This window comes from Temnothorax curvispinosus, unplaced genomic scaffold (assembly GCF_003070985.1).
Source record: "Temnothorax curvispinosus isolate PA1 unplaced genomic scaffold, ASM307098v1 QBEX01006326.1, whole genome shotgun sequence".
NCBI classification, from domain to species: domain Eukaryota; kingdom Metazoa; phylum Arthropoda; class Insecta; order Hymenoptera; family Formicidae; genus Temnothorax; species Temnothorax curvispinosus.
In genome coordinates, this window is record NW_020216106.1 from 21,877 (window position 1) to 40,495 (window position 18,619).

At 39.4% G+C, this 18,619-nt stretch overlaps 1 protein-coding gene across 3 annotated transcripts; it reads right to left on the reverse strand.

Annotated features, from left to right (window-relative positions):
* Positions 1–1,417: 1,417 nt before the first annotated feature.
* LOC112455753 (WD repeat and FYVE domain-containing protein 3) lies at positions 1,418–18,615 on the reverse strand. 3 transcript variants are annotated; one of them, XM_025017893.1, is made up of 47 exons: positions 17,677–18,615; positions 17,005–17,241; positions 16,578–16,823; positions 16,342–16,500; positions 16,058–16,250; positions 15,797–15,983; positions 15,536–15,717; positions 15,107–15,458; positions 14,889–15,010; positions 14,535–14,818; positions 14,191–14,457; positions 13,817–14,107; positions 13,377–13,747; positions 13,004–13,293; positions 12,601–12,816; positions 12,360–12,532; positions 12,058–12,286; positions 11,843–11,979; positions 11,546–11,729; positions 11,176–11,447; positions 10,864–11,093; positions 10,598–10,765; positions 10,301–10,509; positions 10,012–10,187; positions 9,667–9,815; positions 9,391–9,589; positions 8,839–9,196; positions 8,530–8,734; positions 8,006–8,426; positions 7,674–7,883; positions 7,329–7,517; positions 6,927–7,220; positions 6,613–6,848; positions 6,277–6,532; positions 5,982–6,193; positions 5,761–5,893; positions 5,522–5,675; positions 5,208–5,442; positions 4,901–5,124; positions 4,562–4,815; positions 4,095–4,322; positions 3,824–4,015; positions 3,568–3,736; positions 3,247–3,493; positions 2,918–3,172; positions 2,448–2,645; positions 2,242–2,359 (listed from the first exon to the last, which is right to left on the reverse strand). In XM_025017893.1, the coding sequence occupies exons 2-47, from the start codon at positions 17,227–17,229 to the stop codon at positions 2,242–2,244; spliced, it is 10,299 nt and encodes a 3,432-aa protein (XP_024873661.1). In that variant the 5' UTR covers positions 17,230–17,241; positions 17,677–18,615. The 3 variants fall into 3 exon arrangements, with proteins under 3 accessions (XP_024873660.1, XP_024873661.1, XP_024873659.1); XM_025017892.1 differs by having other exon boundaries at positions 1,418–2,359; positions 13,377–14,107; XM_025017891.1 differs by having other exon boundaries at positions 13,377–14,107; positions 18,241–18,615.
* Between the last annotated feature and the right edge of the window lie 4 nt (positions 18,616–18,619).

Genomic DNA, 18,619 nt, shown 5'->3' on the forward strand with positions numbered 1-18,619 from the left:
GTTTCTTCTCTCAGCTACTTTTACGAAAATATATATTATCAAATCACACGTATCTTCGTCTGATTTCTCGGTAACAGCCGGTCGTGGAAAGTTCGACAGACTTTTCGTCCAAATAGAAAGCAAAATGTAAATAATTGACGATGAATAATTCGAATTGATGTGCATAGTAACACGGATTCTTTACGCATGGTAAAACGTTGACTCTGATGCGTGTACATAATTCAACATTAGACGTTAGAGTATCAATATTTTCTGTCTTTGATCTTCTTGTCTTTCTTATACCCTTGTTCGAAGAATATTCGACAATGTTGTGCTTATAATATTTCGTCTGTGTGTGTATCAACGTAGAGAAACGTAAAAAAAATCCGGTCAAAATACATTCGCTTACATCTGGTGATTGTATCGTTAACTTCAATTTTTTTTGTTTTTTATAAAATTTGTGCTTTTACGGAAGTGGAGATGTATCATTAGGGAATACAAATAGAGTAGAGTCAATTAGTAATATCAATTTCGCAATTGATCGTAAAATCGATCTCGAAATTTGTAAAACTTCAAATATCTCTCACGTTAATCCGGCTCTTTGTAAGAAACTTAAACTCTTAGAAGGTACGCATGTTTATAACCGTTGAATGTAGTGAACTTTATAAATTTCTCATACACAGGGATTCTAAATTCACTTTGGAAATCAATCCCACAATTAGTATATAAGGATCACGGCACATTAATTTGTAAACCACAATCATTTGTATTTCACATTTATGTCACTGCTAATGACATTAGCTGGTGGATTTTAGCTATGGTTTATTATTTTTATCTATGGTTTTGCTTAAGTGTCTTATAATTAATAACATGTTACATAGATACGGTATTGTCTATTACAAAGTTATGATTTCTATATCTTTGGATACAAGATTAGGAATACATTGCAGTAATATATATATATTTTTTTTTTTTGTTAAATCGTAATACAGTTCTTAAATAGCGGTTATATGTATATACCGTATGCGCGATAGAAAAGTCAAACGTATACAATGTACGAAAGAAAAATAGTTGTACGATTGTATTAGAAAGAGATACTTTCCAATTCTCTTTAAGAATTACAAAACATAATATATGAAGATAAAACATGGTATGAATAAATAAGATATATAAAATAAGAAAAGAATCTCAAACAAACGAAATTAAAAAATAAACATTTATCTATATAAGAAAACAATCATATACATATCTTTTTTCATTAATATATCTATTAAATAAATCAAAATTTTTAGTTATAACTATTTTCAAATTTAATTTTACGTTAAAATATGAAATTATGAAATTGATAACTTAGATTATAAAATATCGATGTAATAACATAGTCGATTAATATTTATGCGAACCATTAAATAAAAATAGAAAAATAAAATCACAGATTATATCTATATATATCATATTTAATTTTGTATATAAATAATGTATAATATTAATAATCATGATCAATAAATGATAATCAAGGTAACATATTACATAATGGTTGGAGATGACATAAATACTGTTACCATTTTGCGACTTAATGCACTGTTGTGCTAAATAAAATATATTTAAATATATATAAGAATTTAATTAAGAAAATTTGGAAAGTACATCTTACGTCGTCGCCCTTAATGCAAATTTTAGGGGTAACATATAATATATAATTTGATTCATAATATAACTTGATTTAAAACATAGAGAGAGTGAAAAATTAGTACGCATAAATTTTATACAGACCTGTCAATAATAAAAAGTTTATATTAAATATATAATATGTAATTCATTTTAATATATTAGAATTCTCTCTCTCTCTCTCTCTCTCGCAAGTTAATAATATTTTATCTATAACTCGAAACAATCGACAAGGAATGTACAACCTAGCACTTAATACCTATAATAATCATACCTTCTTGTTGCTTCAATAGAATCGATTAATAATGGAAATGTCATCGCGAAAAGAATAAAAATGCAACAAACTTTGCTTACGCAGATACAAGTAGAATCACGAATACATGAACTCACCCAATAAAACAAATATAATAGATCACAAATAACAATAGATCGCGCGTTGAGTTCACGCACGAGAAAGAATAGAACGCTTTGTGTTTTGTTCATGTACAGAACTTCAACTGAAAGATTAATAGGTACACTTAAGTATTTACAACCCGCTAAGAGTTTTCCATATAATTTAACGATTTATGTAAGATAAGACTTCGTGCTGTCACATTAAGTGTTACTCTCAGTGGAGTTACTCTGAGACCGTAATGACGAATAACAGCCCTGACAGACCCTAACCGGCTTTAGGATACCGAGCCTGGATATTTTGGACTCGAATCGGCTGCATCTGCGTGAAGTAATTAACTCGGCTAAATACCTCGGCAAAGCACAAAAGATCATTTTCTTGAGATAAATACGATCCCTAAGACACTTACCTCGAGCAGAATACTTGCCCACAGTTGCGGCAATGATGTCTTCTTTCGTATAGATTGAATCTAACGCCGCAACCAGCGCAAGAATCCGCTCCCTCGTCTTTCAGCCAGTGATCGGCGACCGTGCGTCCGGGTTGTTCGCATACGCTCCATGAAAATACTCTACCACGAGTGTCACCCACGTACACTGTTCTGTGATCCCTACGAATCAAATAATACAATAATAATGTATCTACTTAATATTATTTCATAAATAATTAAATTTTATAATCGTGTATAAAAGTGAGTAATACACTGCAACTGGTGTGACCAAAAATTAAAACGTAATGCTTTTATTCAATTATTGTTTATTGTTTTTATTTATTTAAAAAGAGATCACATATATAACAATAAGTAGAAATCTAATAAAATTTATTTTATTATGAGAAAATTGTCGGTAGAATTCATCAATATTATATGCTCTTCATAAATACCTTGATACCGCTAGGGCCGTGATGGATGCTGGTTCTGCATTGTCTTTACGATCGTAGGCAGTATGCATTGTTAATTTACTGCGGAATACCAATTGTCTTTGCCATTTGAAACCGTCCCTCAAGATATTTTGTGGATTGATTTTTCGCGGCTTCGTGTCGGCTTCAGTGACCATAACGAAACTGTCGGTCAGACTGGTATCGCTCTTACTAGTCCTCAACGCCCCTTCGGAATCTCCGGGATTGCTGACGGACTCGCTGTGAAATATAACAGAGAAATATCCCACGATTACAATAGGATCTCCGCAACTTGTGATTGTAAATTGTATTACCTGGTTTGCGTGCCCTCGCTATCGGCACGTCCACCACCTTCGCTTTTCCTGAACATCGGATTTCCGCGACTTTTCCTACGCAACACGACCAGTGACGCGTGATTATTCTGAGGTGAAGGTTTATTACTTGAACCATTACTGGATTCGTTATCGGAACACTCCTCCTTTTCTTCATGAAGCCTGGAAGCTTCTTTGGGATTTTCCGCTTCAGAGAGACTACTCTCAGAGCCACTTTTCATAAGTGCACCTTGAAGCAAAGATAAAAATCCATTATAACTGCATTCATTGATATATGCGCGACGTTATGATCCTTAGGCTTACCTGATCCTTCGGCAGATATACTCATTTGTTTGACTAATTCCTGAACTCTCTTCTTCGTTTCAGTTTGGTTGCCTTCCGTGCTTTGCTTCTCATTCTTTTCTTTGGCAGTCGTCACTTCTTCAGGCTTCTCTTCCTCCGAAGGCACTTGCACGTAATCCATTGACCACATCTGTAAACAAATTGCCCCATAGCTCGAAAATATTTTTCGTGAAATTTTGCTAAAACATTTTAAAGGAATAGAAACGTTATATCTTACACGAGCAACGCCATCAGTGGAGCCAGTCATAATAACATTTTGGGAGTCCCATTCGTGAGTCTGACTAAAAGCGACACATAATATTTGTTGCATTCTGTCGGCGCGGCCAACGCAAGTATTAACGCTTGCCAATTCTTCTCCATTGATACTCCACACGTGTAACCATGTAGCTGCGCATGTAGCTATGTCTCCCTGCAACATATTTCACGTAACATTTTGTCACATATACTTCTACTTACCGCATCTTTACGTATAATGTTAATGTAAATACCGTTAATTCATTTATGGCTACTGCCGCCACTGGTCCTGCATGGCCCCTAAGTTGACGCACAAACAAGCATCGGGACAAGTCCCATATAATCGCCGTACCATCCCGCGATCCGGATACGATAACGTTGTACGCGGGACTGGATGATAAACATGTGACTGCATCGGTATGTCCGTACAGGCACTGTTTTATGGAGAGTTGCCGCTTGGCGTATTCCCAAACAGTGACGACCTACGAACACGCACAATTAATACTAGCGTAAAATAGAATAGAAAAAGATAACTTCAAGTAATAATTTTTCACACAAGTTAGTCCTACTATCTTTTAAATAACTAGACTGTGTAAAATAAACTAATAAAATAAAATGCGATGGGCATTTTCTATGATAATTTATCTTTTTCTCATAAAAAAGAAATTATTTGAAATTTTCTGTTTCACAACCTTCTCTTTCCTGTAAACGAAAGACTTACGGAGCTGGTGCCAGCAGTAATTATCAATTTGGAAGACGGACAAACGCACGCCACTATTTCTCCGCTGCTTTGCATCATAGCCTCACCAACGAAAATCGCTTTGTCGCTGTCGTAGTTCCCTATTCTGAGGGAATGATCAGCGAATCCCCATGCTACGTACTTATTGTAGGAAGGTGGGATGAGTGTCTTGTTTTGTTCTACCGCTAACACAGCTTTGTCGACGTGCAATATCTGTCCAACGGGACCCTTTAATTCTGTGAAGGAAAAAATAAATTAGATATTTAAAAATGTGTGGCCTTATTAACAAAAAATGTCGAGCAGAGATGCGGGGATACGAACCTTTAATGGGTTGCAGCGACGGTTTCAAATTGTCGAGATTATGGAAGAACAACTTGTCAGACGTAGTGATGCTCAGTCCAGGGGTGATAGGTCCGGGATCTATAACGCTGGTTCTCTGCGTCATCTTTTTCGCCGGATGTGGCTTCTTGAATAATTGCTTAGGTATCTGGCCGAAATTATTGATGAAGCCTATAGTAGCGTTCTTTTTCAGCGGATCGTCGATGCTGCAATCGAGACGGAATTAGAAAACTTATTCTAGATGAGACTTCGAAATAATAAATGAACGGAATTAATTATGTAAACTAACTTGTAGATGTCAACGTTGCCTTCGTAGAACAGATGATGGAATACATTGACGGCTTCGACAGCCCCCGGGCCGTTCTGCTTGCACCCAAATATCAGATCGATCCACTGATGGAGATGCTGCGACACGTAATCGCATTCCAGCGCAAGTCTGTGTACACGGATAAATTCACGAGGATCCTGCTTCGCCCAAGGTGGAAGAACGATATCGCCGAGTTGAACACCGCTTTGCTTAGAGCCTACAAGGAAAATGTCACGCGTGAGACCATTACGCGCGAAGAAACCTAAGTAACGTATCGTATTCGAAGAAGCATTTACCTAGATCAAAATGATTTGAATTGACTAGGAATTCCGGGAGGTAAAAAAATTCTGGGATAAGTTCTTTCACATCGGCCATGTTATGTTTGGAAGCGGACAACCACGCTTCTTTTATACTATTGAACATCCTGTCAGCTAAATCGAAATGCCCACCCTGTGAAAAATTGTAATTATTGCACATGTTACATGTAAAGATCGAGGATAAGAGACAAATTACTGTGCTTTCGATATGTACAAACCTGTAATCTGAGAAAGTGTTGTGTGAACGGTTCCATTCTCACCAGGTAGGAACATACTATCATCGCTGACGAATAATGTGTGCCGTAATGATAAGGGGGAGTCTCTCCGTGCGGATCATCCCACTCTTTATATCTGCAAAAAAAAAAAGGATAATCGTTTTAAAAATATATCTTTTCCACAACGGGAAACACATTTTTATATATCACTCTGCTTTCTATACCTTTTCTTAAATTGCAACAATCGTTCGGGACTTTGTGCGCCCATAGGTTTGCTAAAATCTCTGAATGTCGACGAGTCCGTGAGATCGAGTTCCTCGCTGTCGTAATCGGCTAAGATCCACGGGAATATCGGGTATTGCATAAGGTCGTTGTAACTACGACCCGCCAGAGTATTGAGATGCATCAGGTATTGGAAATTAGATATTTCTCCTCTCTGTGAGGAAAATGTTTATACTTAATAAGGAGTACAGGCTCTACTACTTATCCTATTTGTTTTACATAGTTGTAACTACTAACCACCCATCTCTGGGTAACCGAAGTTTCCCCTATAAGATTCGAAAGCAAGCCAGTGGCCTGCTCGACATTTGCCGTTCGCCTTTGGCCAGCTACGGACTGCTGAGCGCTGTCGGCGATCGCAGTAGCGAACGTCATGAATCTTTGATAAACTTTGTTCCTCACTTTTCGCGGAAATGCCAGTAAATAGTTTCTACCGTCTCCGCTGAATACTTCCAGTGCCATGGGTTGCAATAAATATCGTCTCTTATGTACTTCCCTGTAGATAATATGAAGTTCATATAGCGATCTAAACTGATATTCAGATATTGTGCAAAGAAAACTTTATCTCGAGAATACCTGATATCTTCGTAATTGAACTTGGAACACTGTCTCATCGCCCTAGATCTTCTGGGAGATCCCGGCGACGGTAGGATCGGTTCGTACGCGTCCGGCAAACTCTCTATATCCCTTATCTCTCTAGATTTCAACAATGTGAATCCATCGATCACGTAGAAGTGTTCCTTTCCGAATAAGAGGAGACCCTCGGTCGTGTCCAAACCCTGTATTCGCGCGCATCTAAACATGTGACTTATCTGAAACGCGAATAAAGATATTAGAACAAGAACTTTGCGGTTACGGTAATTTCGTAAACATTGATTATATAGAGAAACCTTCTCATGCTCCTCCAGTAGACGTATCAAAGTTTGATTGTCTGGAACAGTTTGATTGTTCTCTTCTTCCTGTTCGTTATCCTCGGGCGCTTCGTCTGGCTCGCTGGCGTGGCGTTCCAGCGTGCACGGAACCATCGGCGGCTCGCTCTCGGTAGAAGTTTCATTGACATTTAACGGTGTATCATCTATAACGGGGTCTCGTTCGCGTTCAAACATTCCCGACGAATTGTTGACTTGTTTCAAATAGTATTCCTTACTATCCATGCTCGTCGCTACTTTGTACTTTAGCTGTTTCTAAACAGTTAACAGATAAATACATTATGACTGCGAATACATGTAGATGCTTATGTTTAAGTTTCGAAATAATTCTACGGTTCATTATCGTAAAGACATACAACTCACATTATCAGGGTGCTCTAATTCAGGCCGATATGGATAATGTATGTAGAAGAGTTCATTCTTCATCATCTTCTTCCGCATTCTACACGGCCCTTCGGTCATGTCCAACATCCATTTGTCCAGTATAGTAGGTGTCGGAGGTCCCCAAAGACCGCGTTCTCTAGTCAATTCCGTTTCAGTTTGCAGCCATTCCTACAAATGAATATTTTTAGCATATTATTTTTTCCACGTTAAGTTTTCCATTAACGCGGAATACATATATCTCTTGCAAAAGGTAATTATCGATTTTGTTGTTCGATAAGGAAAAACTAACAGAAATAAATAAAATTCTTAGACAGAATATCTTACTTGATATACGTAACGTTGAGTGTGCAGGTTGGTCTGTTGGTGCTGCAAACGCCTCACTGCAGCAAGTTCCCTGACTAACGCGACGTGCTGTTCTGTCCATTGAGCAACGGTATTCTGATGTAGCCTAAGTCTTACGCGTACAGACTCTTCTTTTCGCACTTTTGTTCGGCTCGCTAATCTCGTCAATCCTCCTGTTACCTTTTGGATTTTCTGTAATTTTTTTATATACATACACTACTACTTATCCAAATATGCAGTTTTAGCGTAATTTTATTTTTAATAATTTTGATAATACACAGATAACATGTAGACGCAAGGAAAGCTTAACGTACCGACTGGATTTGATTGTGGAGTTCCCAGGGAACCCTGTATGAGGCTCTTCTTTCCGAAACTACGTAATTCAACCAAAGCTTCGACGCAGCTTCGTGAACTTGTTCTCTCACGACCGGCAATTCTGGTGCCCGCTCGTTACCCACAGGTGGTGACAGAGTTACTTTGAAAACTTCCTCTATCGCGGGCTTTTTACATACATACAACTCCTCCCAGACTCTCGTTGCCGCTACAGCCATTAAATTATGCCCCTGGTGAGACATTAGTCTGTCGTCACTGGATTCCACTTGCGGGTTCACGTGCCACGTGGTTTTCATATTAGTATCCAACATGATCTTTATATCAGCCGTCAATTGTAACAAGCAATACGTTAAACAGCCGATAAATTCTAACTCGTGATTGCCAGCACCAAATACTAATAATCTGCAGAAAAATCGTAACTCATTTAATTTCTCTTTACTTTTAATGAAAATATAAGTATTATGTGTATAAACGTACATAACATTTCACAGCTTCTTGTACATACCTATGAGTAGTAAGCTTATGTAATGCCTCCAATACCGCCATTTGATCGGCAATAGAATCGGTCGCACGTGACAGTAAGAATAAAATTATCCTATTCAGGCAGTGATGAAGGCCTTCCATACTAACAGCGCCGGGTCGTCTTTTTGCTTGTCCAATTAATTTTACAATGAAATCGAATACTTCATGCGGGTCTTTCGTCAGAGCGCCTGATATTTGAGAAATCACATATATAGTAACGTTTTTTTTTTATTAATCTATTTAATTAATTAACTAGATTAACGTATACGCAGTGCACAGATCAAATTATTACCTTGCCATAATTTGTCAACTATTCTGGCTGCTACGTAGCAAACGTTATGAGTTATGTTATTGGCCGATCCACCAGGAACGACAGGTAACGCAGCCTGCTCCCCTATCAATACATCCGCGGCTAATAAATGTTCCATCAATATAGACAACACTTCTGTCTGATAACGCATTTGCTGTCCCGTTGACGCATGTTCCGGCCATGCTTCCAGGACAAGATCTATCGCCGGAGATTTCGTCGTAACTGGCAATGAGAGCGAGTCAACAACGATAACTTTAAAAAAGTCCATTACGAACTTCTTCGCCGGGTGATTTGTCAACCCGACGTCTTTCGACGGCGATCTCACTAATACTGGTTCTTGCTGCAATAATTATCCGGCATTAAAGTTAATATCTTTAATTGTAAGATATCTACAAGACGTCTCCATAAAGATACTTTCCAATTTGACTTACAAATTTATATAGCAAGCTTTTTAAGAGTGTCAGTCCTGATAGTATTCAATTAAAAAATCGAAAGTATCCTTTTTTTTAGAACTTGTTGAATTAACATAATTACCTCGTCAGCTGGGGTACTGGCACCACTACTATCCTGACTAGAACTCGCGGGTTTCGGAAACAAGGTCCCAGCTAAGGCACCCAAAACTTCCGCGGACATAAAGACTTGCATGAAGTCAGTGAAATTGCGATAAAGGAAAAACAGGAATTGTATTATTGTCACGGGATAATCGTTTAACCACGCTGGTAATACTTCCGGGCTGTTGAAAAAAAGATTCATTACAAAGTAATACGACACAATTATGAAACAAATTAATGATTCCTCGTGATAACTCACTTGTTCGAGTGGTTGTTCAACATAGTCCGCACCATAGCTAGTAACGTTACCATTGCTTCGGGACAAAGATTAATTCTACTAGCAAAGGACGATAATGTGTGATTTGCCGGGACTCCGAACATAAAATTCCAAACGTTATCCAAATCGAGCTGCCACATAATTGTAATATATACGTAGTTATTATTATTATAGTGTTATTATTTTCTGTATATTAAACGCTAATAAAGGAGCAACACAGACTCGATTTCAGGGAACAAAGAGCAACTAAATCACTTCATTTAGATTTAAAACACTTTGCGAAAACATATATAGATTTAATATAAAGATAAGATGGACTATTTTTACCTTCGAATCGGTAGGCAACAATTTTACAGGCTGTCCCATCATGAGAGCAATGAAGAGAAAATAAAGTTCCGGAACAAGATCGATATGTTGCGGAAGCAACCAGCCCAGATGTTGAAATCCCGGTACATGGAGTCCAGATGGTTTAATTTCACCAGTTGACATTTGTTGATGACAACCTGTTACGTATGTTATAATTATATTGTATTATTATACTGCAACTATTTTAGATTAAATATGTAGAAACAATATTTATTGAAACACTTATGTAAGCATAAAACCATTTGTATACCAAGTGCTAGTGCCATCTTGTTGTGATCGGTATGCCGCAGCCAACCACCATTGCTCGTGCCTTCTTTGAATTTTTGTAGAATCGATTGCACAGAACACATCGCTACAAGTATACGTAATCCCCAGATAACTGTAGTACTATGAAGATCAGACTGGAGGAACAGTAGTACCCAATCTAGGCCCAAAACTTTAGCTACTTCTTCACACATACTGCAAAAGTACAGTCGCACTTATATCATCAAACGTATATATTCGGCATATTGACGTAATAATCAAAGATATTAGCACAATTTCTTACTTTACATTAACCTTGGATCCATTAAACAACAACGAATGTAAAAGCTGTAAACAACGATTACGTAAAAGTATACTCTCTCCTTCCCCATCCTTTGTTCCTTCTCCTTCTCTAAGGATTAGGTGTTTTTCGGAACATAGCGGTAAAGTAGCCACAATGAATTGCCCAAACCTACATAAAAGACAGATAAGAGAGTTGTATGTATGTAAATAATTAATATAACAGTAGTTATAACAGTATTAATATAACAGTAGTAAAGAACTGTTTACCATAGTAGATCAGCTTGTCGTGGTTGACTCAATAATATACTGAGAAGCGCCAGAAGGATCTGTCTGGTGCTACTTAGCTTTACGTCGCTTAAGATGTGCAGTAATTTATGAACTAATTGTAAATCTCTCATTAATCGCAAGTTAGTTCGTTTTTCGCTGGATTCCGCTATTAGCTCATACAAATGTTCAAGGAGAGATCTTAGCAGTTCTCCAGGTGCTTCATGCCAAACCTGAATTTGAGTTAATTAATTAAATCAGTTGTTTGTTTGAATGCACACTCGCTATTGAAATTATGAAATTTTTAAAACATACTTGCAAATCACATAAGAGATCTTGAAACGCTGTAACATTAGGAATTGCACTGGTTTCTCTGCCGCTGTCGACTGTCCCCACGAGACTGAACGTTAAGTGCAGTATGTGGCTGTTCAAGAGAGGACATTTCCTTCGCAATAACATAGCCAGGGTCTGATATCCCCTCCTGCGATCCATCTCTTGTTGGGCCGCTTGGTTGGATCTCACTACGCATACTAGTGCCTTTACAGCCGCATACAAAGATTCTACATCTTGGGCCATAGCTATTAAACCTTTTAAACAGATTAAATATCGCCTTTTTAGTCTTATCTTATCGTTAGAATATCGGGATGAACATTGTTCGCCACTTGAGTCTCATTGTCAATCATACCTAATAACACTGAACATCCTCCTACATTGTCGATCATAGTAGCTACTGGTTTAGGACTAAATACACGAACGCCAAGGTAACCGACAACTACACCACCTAATGCTCTAGCTGGACCACTGAGGTGTCCCGCGGAATTATGGAGGACTCTGATAGGTGTGGCGTTCTCATGGGATGACATGCCAAGCTGTTGTACAAAAGAACAAGATATTAATCAGATATTAATGCGTGTCAATTAGTTTGAATTTTTATCTCTTTCTTTTTCGTTATATTGCACTCAAAAGATTAAGGCATTCATACTTGTTTGGCGATTGACTTATTATCCGCACGGCTGTAAACTTTTCTGATTTTCGCTAGAGTTAATTGCGACATAGCTTTTGCATTCAATCCAAACACAACCTTTTCTTCAGCTACAAGAGGTGCTAGAGATTCGGGGCCTGTAATAACATATATTATTAATATTTATTACTTATAGAATTATATATTTTGAAAATTAGTCATGTTTATTTCAATACCACTCAATTGCGGTGCTTGCAAGCTTCCCATATAATGCGGCCCTAGTCTGAACAAAGTGGCAATGTTTTGAGAATTAAACACTTCCTCTACCAAGTGGCACGGTCCTTGTTTCCATGTCAATCTAGAATATCTGCGCCAACAGGGCGGCGTACCGATGTAGCCGTAAACCGGAGAAGCCACAGTTAAGTTGGCTGCTCCACCTCCAGGAACTTGCGTGATGTAATGAAGCTAAAAACAAATACATTGCATATGTGCTATCTAGAAAACCTTTATTTCATCATTTCGTTTTAATGGTAATTACCTTTTGACTATGGATATGTTGACCATCTAAGTATAATGAGAAGCTAGAGTTTTTCAGAACCGCGCGGTTTAACACGATAGCTATGTGGTGCCACTGTCCTTCGTGAAGTAAATCGGGACACCAAACCCTGGCACCACATTCACCCGTCCCTTCGGGTTCCCATTCACCTGTATCTAAAAAATGCACATTAATTTGTATTACGCTACTTAAATTTAATGATGCATATTTTTAGAGTACTCACTTTGCGGAATGGGTGTCTCCTGAGTGGATACAATAATAGCCTTATCTCTAGCACTAAGAACTGCAGTCAAACAAATTAAATCTCTTGCAGATTGCGGAGTGCGCACCAAGGTGAGTAATCGTACACAATGAGGGTCAGTTCTAGGATCACTAAACTTGTCAACACATATCCACGTACTGTATGTTAAGCCGGTCTGTGGCGGAAATAATCTATCGCCTAAAATAAATATTTACTTATATATATAATAACAATCATTACAAAAATTTCTAAAATTATGAAATTAAATACATTTTTATTGTTATTATATCATATTTTTATTATAGTTATTGTCTGATCTAACAGGGATGATTATACATTAATTTTTTATCATACATTAATATGTTTTCAGCAGTACGTCATTTACCTGATCCAATCCCTCCCAGTACACTATTGTCTGCGGAGACAACTGTAGGAGGTGTGGTACTTTGCGGAGCGACACTTGGTAGATATAAACATGCAAATCCCTCAGCGCTCATATCGAGCTCCACGAAAGGTGGTAAAGTGCATGAACCATGAGCTCTGAAGTCCTTGGGCGTCGTCATCGACACTAATGTCTTAATCCGCGTTAAAGGAACTGGTCCACCCCTAAATTTGTTCGGCTCGATATCATCCAGTGAAATACAACATAACGGATCACCCAAACGTAGAAATTCTCTAGAAGAATTAAATTACAAATGATGACAATTCGAATATATATATATATATATATATATATATTTTTTTTTTTCCGATGTTACCTTAGATCTCTTGGTTCAAGCGATTGCGCAGCGAGTCTTTCTATGATGTACTGCAGAGGTTGATGTAGCGGGTGTGCTTCGTCTTGCAAAGCAATTCTACCTACTGATAGCAATTCACCAGCCATACCAGCTTCACACATCACTTGCTGATTTCTTTCTGACCTTACTAAGCTCTTGATGATCTCCGCCACGTACAATTGTAACGCTAGTGCCATTTGCGGATTAGATGGTTCGGATATAGACGGGAGTAGGTGAAGCATTCCGACTACTATGCCAGGATGAACCACAATTGGCTCAGGTGCAGGTGGGCTTAGGTTTAAGGAATTTATAATATATCTCTTGCCGCTTCCAGGAGAGTCGAATGACTTTTGCTGAAACGCACAGCCATAATTACCATTTTTAAAAGATAGATTGGTGATACTCTGATAAGAAGAGTATACCTCCATGCTATTTTGCTTGTGACTTGGGGATCTTATCCCTACGTTAGCTAAATTTGGTTTGTCAAAGGAATCGAGCGCCACGTCATAAAGCAAACGCAGCAGCAAGCATGCGTATCCTAATGTCTTTGGCATATTATCTGGAAATACTGGTTCCAGAATACTCCCAGTAAATAATGATATTAGCATATTATGATAATTCATGGTTGGTATCATATCCATCTCAGTGATTTTCGTCTGCGTCGAGAAACACCCAAGTAGGCGTAAAGTATCACACAGACTCGATTGGCAAATCTATAAAATCAATATTATTTTTTTACAATAAAAATAACAGGCTATTAATAGCGTAATTATTACAATATGCTTCAAATCTGTACCTCATGATGGAAGAATTTTGCATTTGCTGGCTCAAATCGCATAGCTGTGCTTATAGTATGAAATACCACGTGTAGCAATGTTAGCAATTGGCTCTCGTCCTGCATAGTTCTTTGTATGATATCGTTACAAGGTTCGTTCTTCTCCGACCTTTGCGGGCCTAATTGATTCTCCAGAGATACCAGAACTGACATTACGTAAACAAAGCCCCCAACTTTTCGGAAAACCGTTCTAGTCCTATGCGACTCACGCAAACAGGCTAACAGAGACTGAAAAATATAAATTATATTGTTAATAATTTTACGAATATATAGCAACGAGATTAATGGAGCAATATTAAATTCACCTTTAGTATATGTGTCTTCAATATCAAGGCATTAGGAGGTGCTGAATGCATAACTCCTAATAGGGTCGCCATATCATCGTCACCACCCGCACTGAGTATCAATTCTCTCACAATACCAAGTGCCTGATACCGGCAATCTACATAGGGCACTAGATTATGAGCGCATCGCGCGCCTCCGCATTCTCTAAACACATTCGCGTTTTGAACATTACTCGCTAATAATGTTGTTAAAGCCTCCATTACTAAGGCACCCAACCGTTCATCCTCGGGGCATATCGTGTATTCTGAAACCATGTCAAATTCTCAAAACTCGCGTACAAACTTACGTATGACAATGTCTTTAACGAAAATTACCTAATCCTTGATCAGTCGCAGCTTGTTTATCCTTAAGTAACGTTGCGTACCGATGAAGACAAGTCACAAAAACTTCTAACATACCAACTTCTCTATAAACATCTTTAAATATAGTGTTGTGTCTGAAATGAGCGGATTATATTTAAAAAGTCAATATCTGTTATTTAAATGTATTTTAAAATAAAATTTCCTACATTATCTTCAGCATATATTATTACCTGAGTATATTGAGAAGAGTTTCCATACACATAATACTGCAAGAGACTGAATTGTTCGTTTTCAATAAAATGGATAGAGATATGAGTTCTTTACATGGAACAAAATTAAGTTGGAAAACAATAAACTCCAGCAATTGAAAGAACTTCTCTTGTATCTCCGGATTCTTTAAATGGATTTTCTCTGCAAACTGGGACAGGGTATTCTGTCCCTCGAGAATAAAGTAATTTGCATTATCGCTGTGATACACGCTAGATATCGCGTCCAATATAGTGCAACACAGAAGTGGTGAATTAGATTTCACGAATACAGATTGCAATACTTGGAACGCTTGAATATTTCGAACGCTTCCTCCTGCAAATACAATAAAACGACATAAAATATGTTCGCCGTATATTTTTATTTCACAAGCATCTTATTTGCAAAGTTACCTCTGTTACTTGGCTGTGGCAAGGTAAACCCAAGCATTTGAAACAAAGATCCCATACTAGCTTGACTCGGCTTTAATTCTGTATGACCACACATTGTTAAAGACGCTAACATTAGTACCAAATTTCGGATAGCATCTTGTGCTTCCGCTCTGTTATCTTGCTCTAATCTTGACGGCGCATGTCTGTAGAAATATCTCTTTCTTAATGCACCACTACAAATAGCTACCGTATTTCATAATCGACATTTAGACATTTACTTACTTTAACAGAAATTCAGATAGAAAGATATAGCCTTGACAAGCACGAAAGTCATCTAGCAATGTCTGAGAAACTTCACTGGAATCTTTTAGAAAACAGAACGCTGTTACGAACATTTCTACAACTTCTAATGGTGCCAGCTCAGGTACACGTTGCATATTATCGATACAAAGTGCTATGCATCCTTTATCTGCAAGATGAATCAACACGTCAAGTAGATTTGATCTTGAACTAATAAAAGGTACAATAAAGTATTGAACTTACTATGAATATAGGCTACTACATTCTGCGTAAGACCATGTCGAGATAGCGTCATCAAGACTTCGGCGGCACTTTTACGCCACATAATATTGTACTGTGGACACCAACTGGTTATTGCTGAGAACAATAAGGTAAGATCGTCTTTGCGGGCGAGTTCCTCTGCGGGATAAGGGTGGCTACATAATCTCACCAATAACTGTAAGTTGTAACGGTACAAATTAATCACGCGGATAAAGTTAAATCTTTCAGATAAATATGAAACTGTTATTTTGGAAAGTTATTGTCACCTGAACGAATATCTTTTGTAATAGTATCCTACGTTCTCTAGGAGTAAATTCGCTATTTGCATCTGTAATGTCGGCATCTTCTTCGTTCATCTCAGGCAGATCGAAGAACAGATATAAACATTTCACCAAAGTTGACGGTACCGAGGCAGCGGTCATGGCCTGAAAAGAATTTTTGACGTTGCAGAAAAAGAATTCGCTTTCGGAAATGGATAATCAACCGAAGAAATTCAATTCACTTGTATCAGAGACGTGTCACCCGCCGCCAACAGATTCAATGCGGACAGCAACATCCAGCCGTTACTCGACTCCTCGCTGTTCTCGATCTCTAGAAACTTGACGATGGCACAGCTCGCCGTCTCGGTGCTCTGGTTGCTCGCTCTCCTCCTGATCTCGGACACCATCAGTCTTGATACTTGTTGCGTGAATGCCAAAATGTCCCAGAACTTTTCGTTCATGTCTCCCGATGGACTAGAGCCAAATACCTAGCGGCACGAGACGGTCTCTTTATAATTACAACGACGACGCAAGAAATATGTGGAAACCACATTTTTTCTAAAGCGAATGATCCGTTCTCGAATATCGAAGGGAAGAAAGCACTTGGGCAACGCTGCTTTATACCGGAATGGAGTATCTTATATTAAAGAATCCACTTTTATGCTCTACCTTGCAAAATAATGGCAACATGTTGTACAATTTATCATCACGTTCGGTGTCAGAGAGGGGATGCGGCGGATGGGTGTACTCGGAGAAGAGTTTCTTGAGGTGCATAAGCCCCAGAGCGGTGTGCTGAGGATTCGTGCCGCCGGCACAATCGTCCAGGCCAGCGGTACCGCTCGAGCTCATACCTCCGACGCTGGTACCCCCTCGTAATTTGCGCATTATGTTCATACTTAAGATTTGCTGAAAAGAAGAAGAGGAAACATAGATATCCGGCATTTCGGAGTTCTCCAGCTGCGACACAGGAGAAACCTTGGCATCGTTGCGCAAAAGGACAACTTTTTCACGGATCTACCATTCAAACAACATCGAAACTGCAAAGCAGGCTGCAAAGTGACAACAAAGACAGGTATAATCTCTTTCTTAACTTGGTATGTAAAAAAACGGAGTAAAAAAAGGAACAGTTAGAAAAAAAAGAGAATAATGCGCTCGACACGAGCTCAACTTTCTCGTCATAGCTGGTCAATAGGAGAGCTGATCGATACGAATGAGCTATTTTAACGAATTGACGAAAATGTCAACGTGCTCAAAAGGAACGACGCAAAACGACACACATACACACACGGACACACATACACAGAGACACACACATACACGCACAGGCATTGAGAAACATACGTTGAATCGCGATTTAACAACTCAGGCGATCGGCAAGGGGCGCGTGTAGGGACGCGTCGTGCGGGAGCAGAGCATGACGGCGTATCCGCGCGGCCGTCAGCGGGCACGCTCGTGCGGCCGTCGTGCCGACGTCGTCGCGGGTGTCAACGTCGCGGGCAGCATGGAGCGACTCGTCGAAAATGGCACGGCATCGGCGATCCTCCCCGGCGTCGAGTCGAGCGTGTGCGACTGCGACAGGCCGATCGGGTCGGCGGTCAGCGCACACGGATCAGCGGCATCGTCGCTCGCCGAGCGTCCGGCTCAATATTTACGTCCGTCCGCCCGCCCGCTCGTTCTCACTCCCTCTCTCTCTCTCTCTCTCTCCCTCTTTCTCGCGAAACGTCAGACGAGATCGAGATGTCACACCGCGCATATACACAGACACGCGCGCACACGCACGCAAGTGACACGTACATACACGCGCGTATACTCCGCGAAAACGTCGTGTCCGAATCCGCCCCAGGAACGTCACCGCGGAGAACGATCTCGCGTTGACGCGCGCGGTGCCGCGCGATCGGTTATTACCTGGGACGCGCCTCCGTCACGGGAAACTCTACATTTTCTGTCGGCGAGTCGTGTCGATTCTCACGGCGGGAGACTTTAATATTTCAGTGGCGGCGGCCATCTTCGCATTTGACAGTTCGCTCGGCCCAACGCGATACGTCGATAAGCGGCCACGTGACCCGCGGCAAGACGATCCCCCGCGCGCCGAGCGGGGAACGGGGAGGGGGAGGGTTTAAAGGTCGATTTTTAAAGGGACTCTCCGTCGAGCGGTGATCGAAGGGCCGTCCGTCGATGTTAACTACCGGCAGACGATTTAAGAATGCGAGAAATCATTATTAATTAAAAATAAAAAATATTGATTTTTTTGCACGTTGGAAGTTATAAGATACTTGCGTTTTTC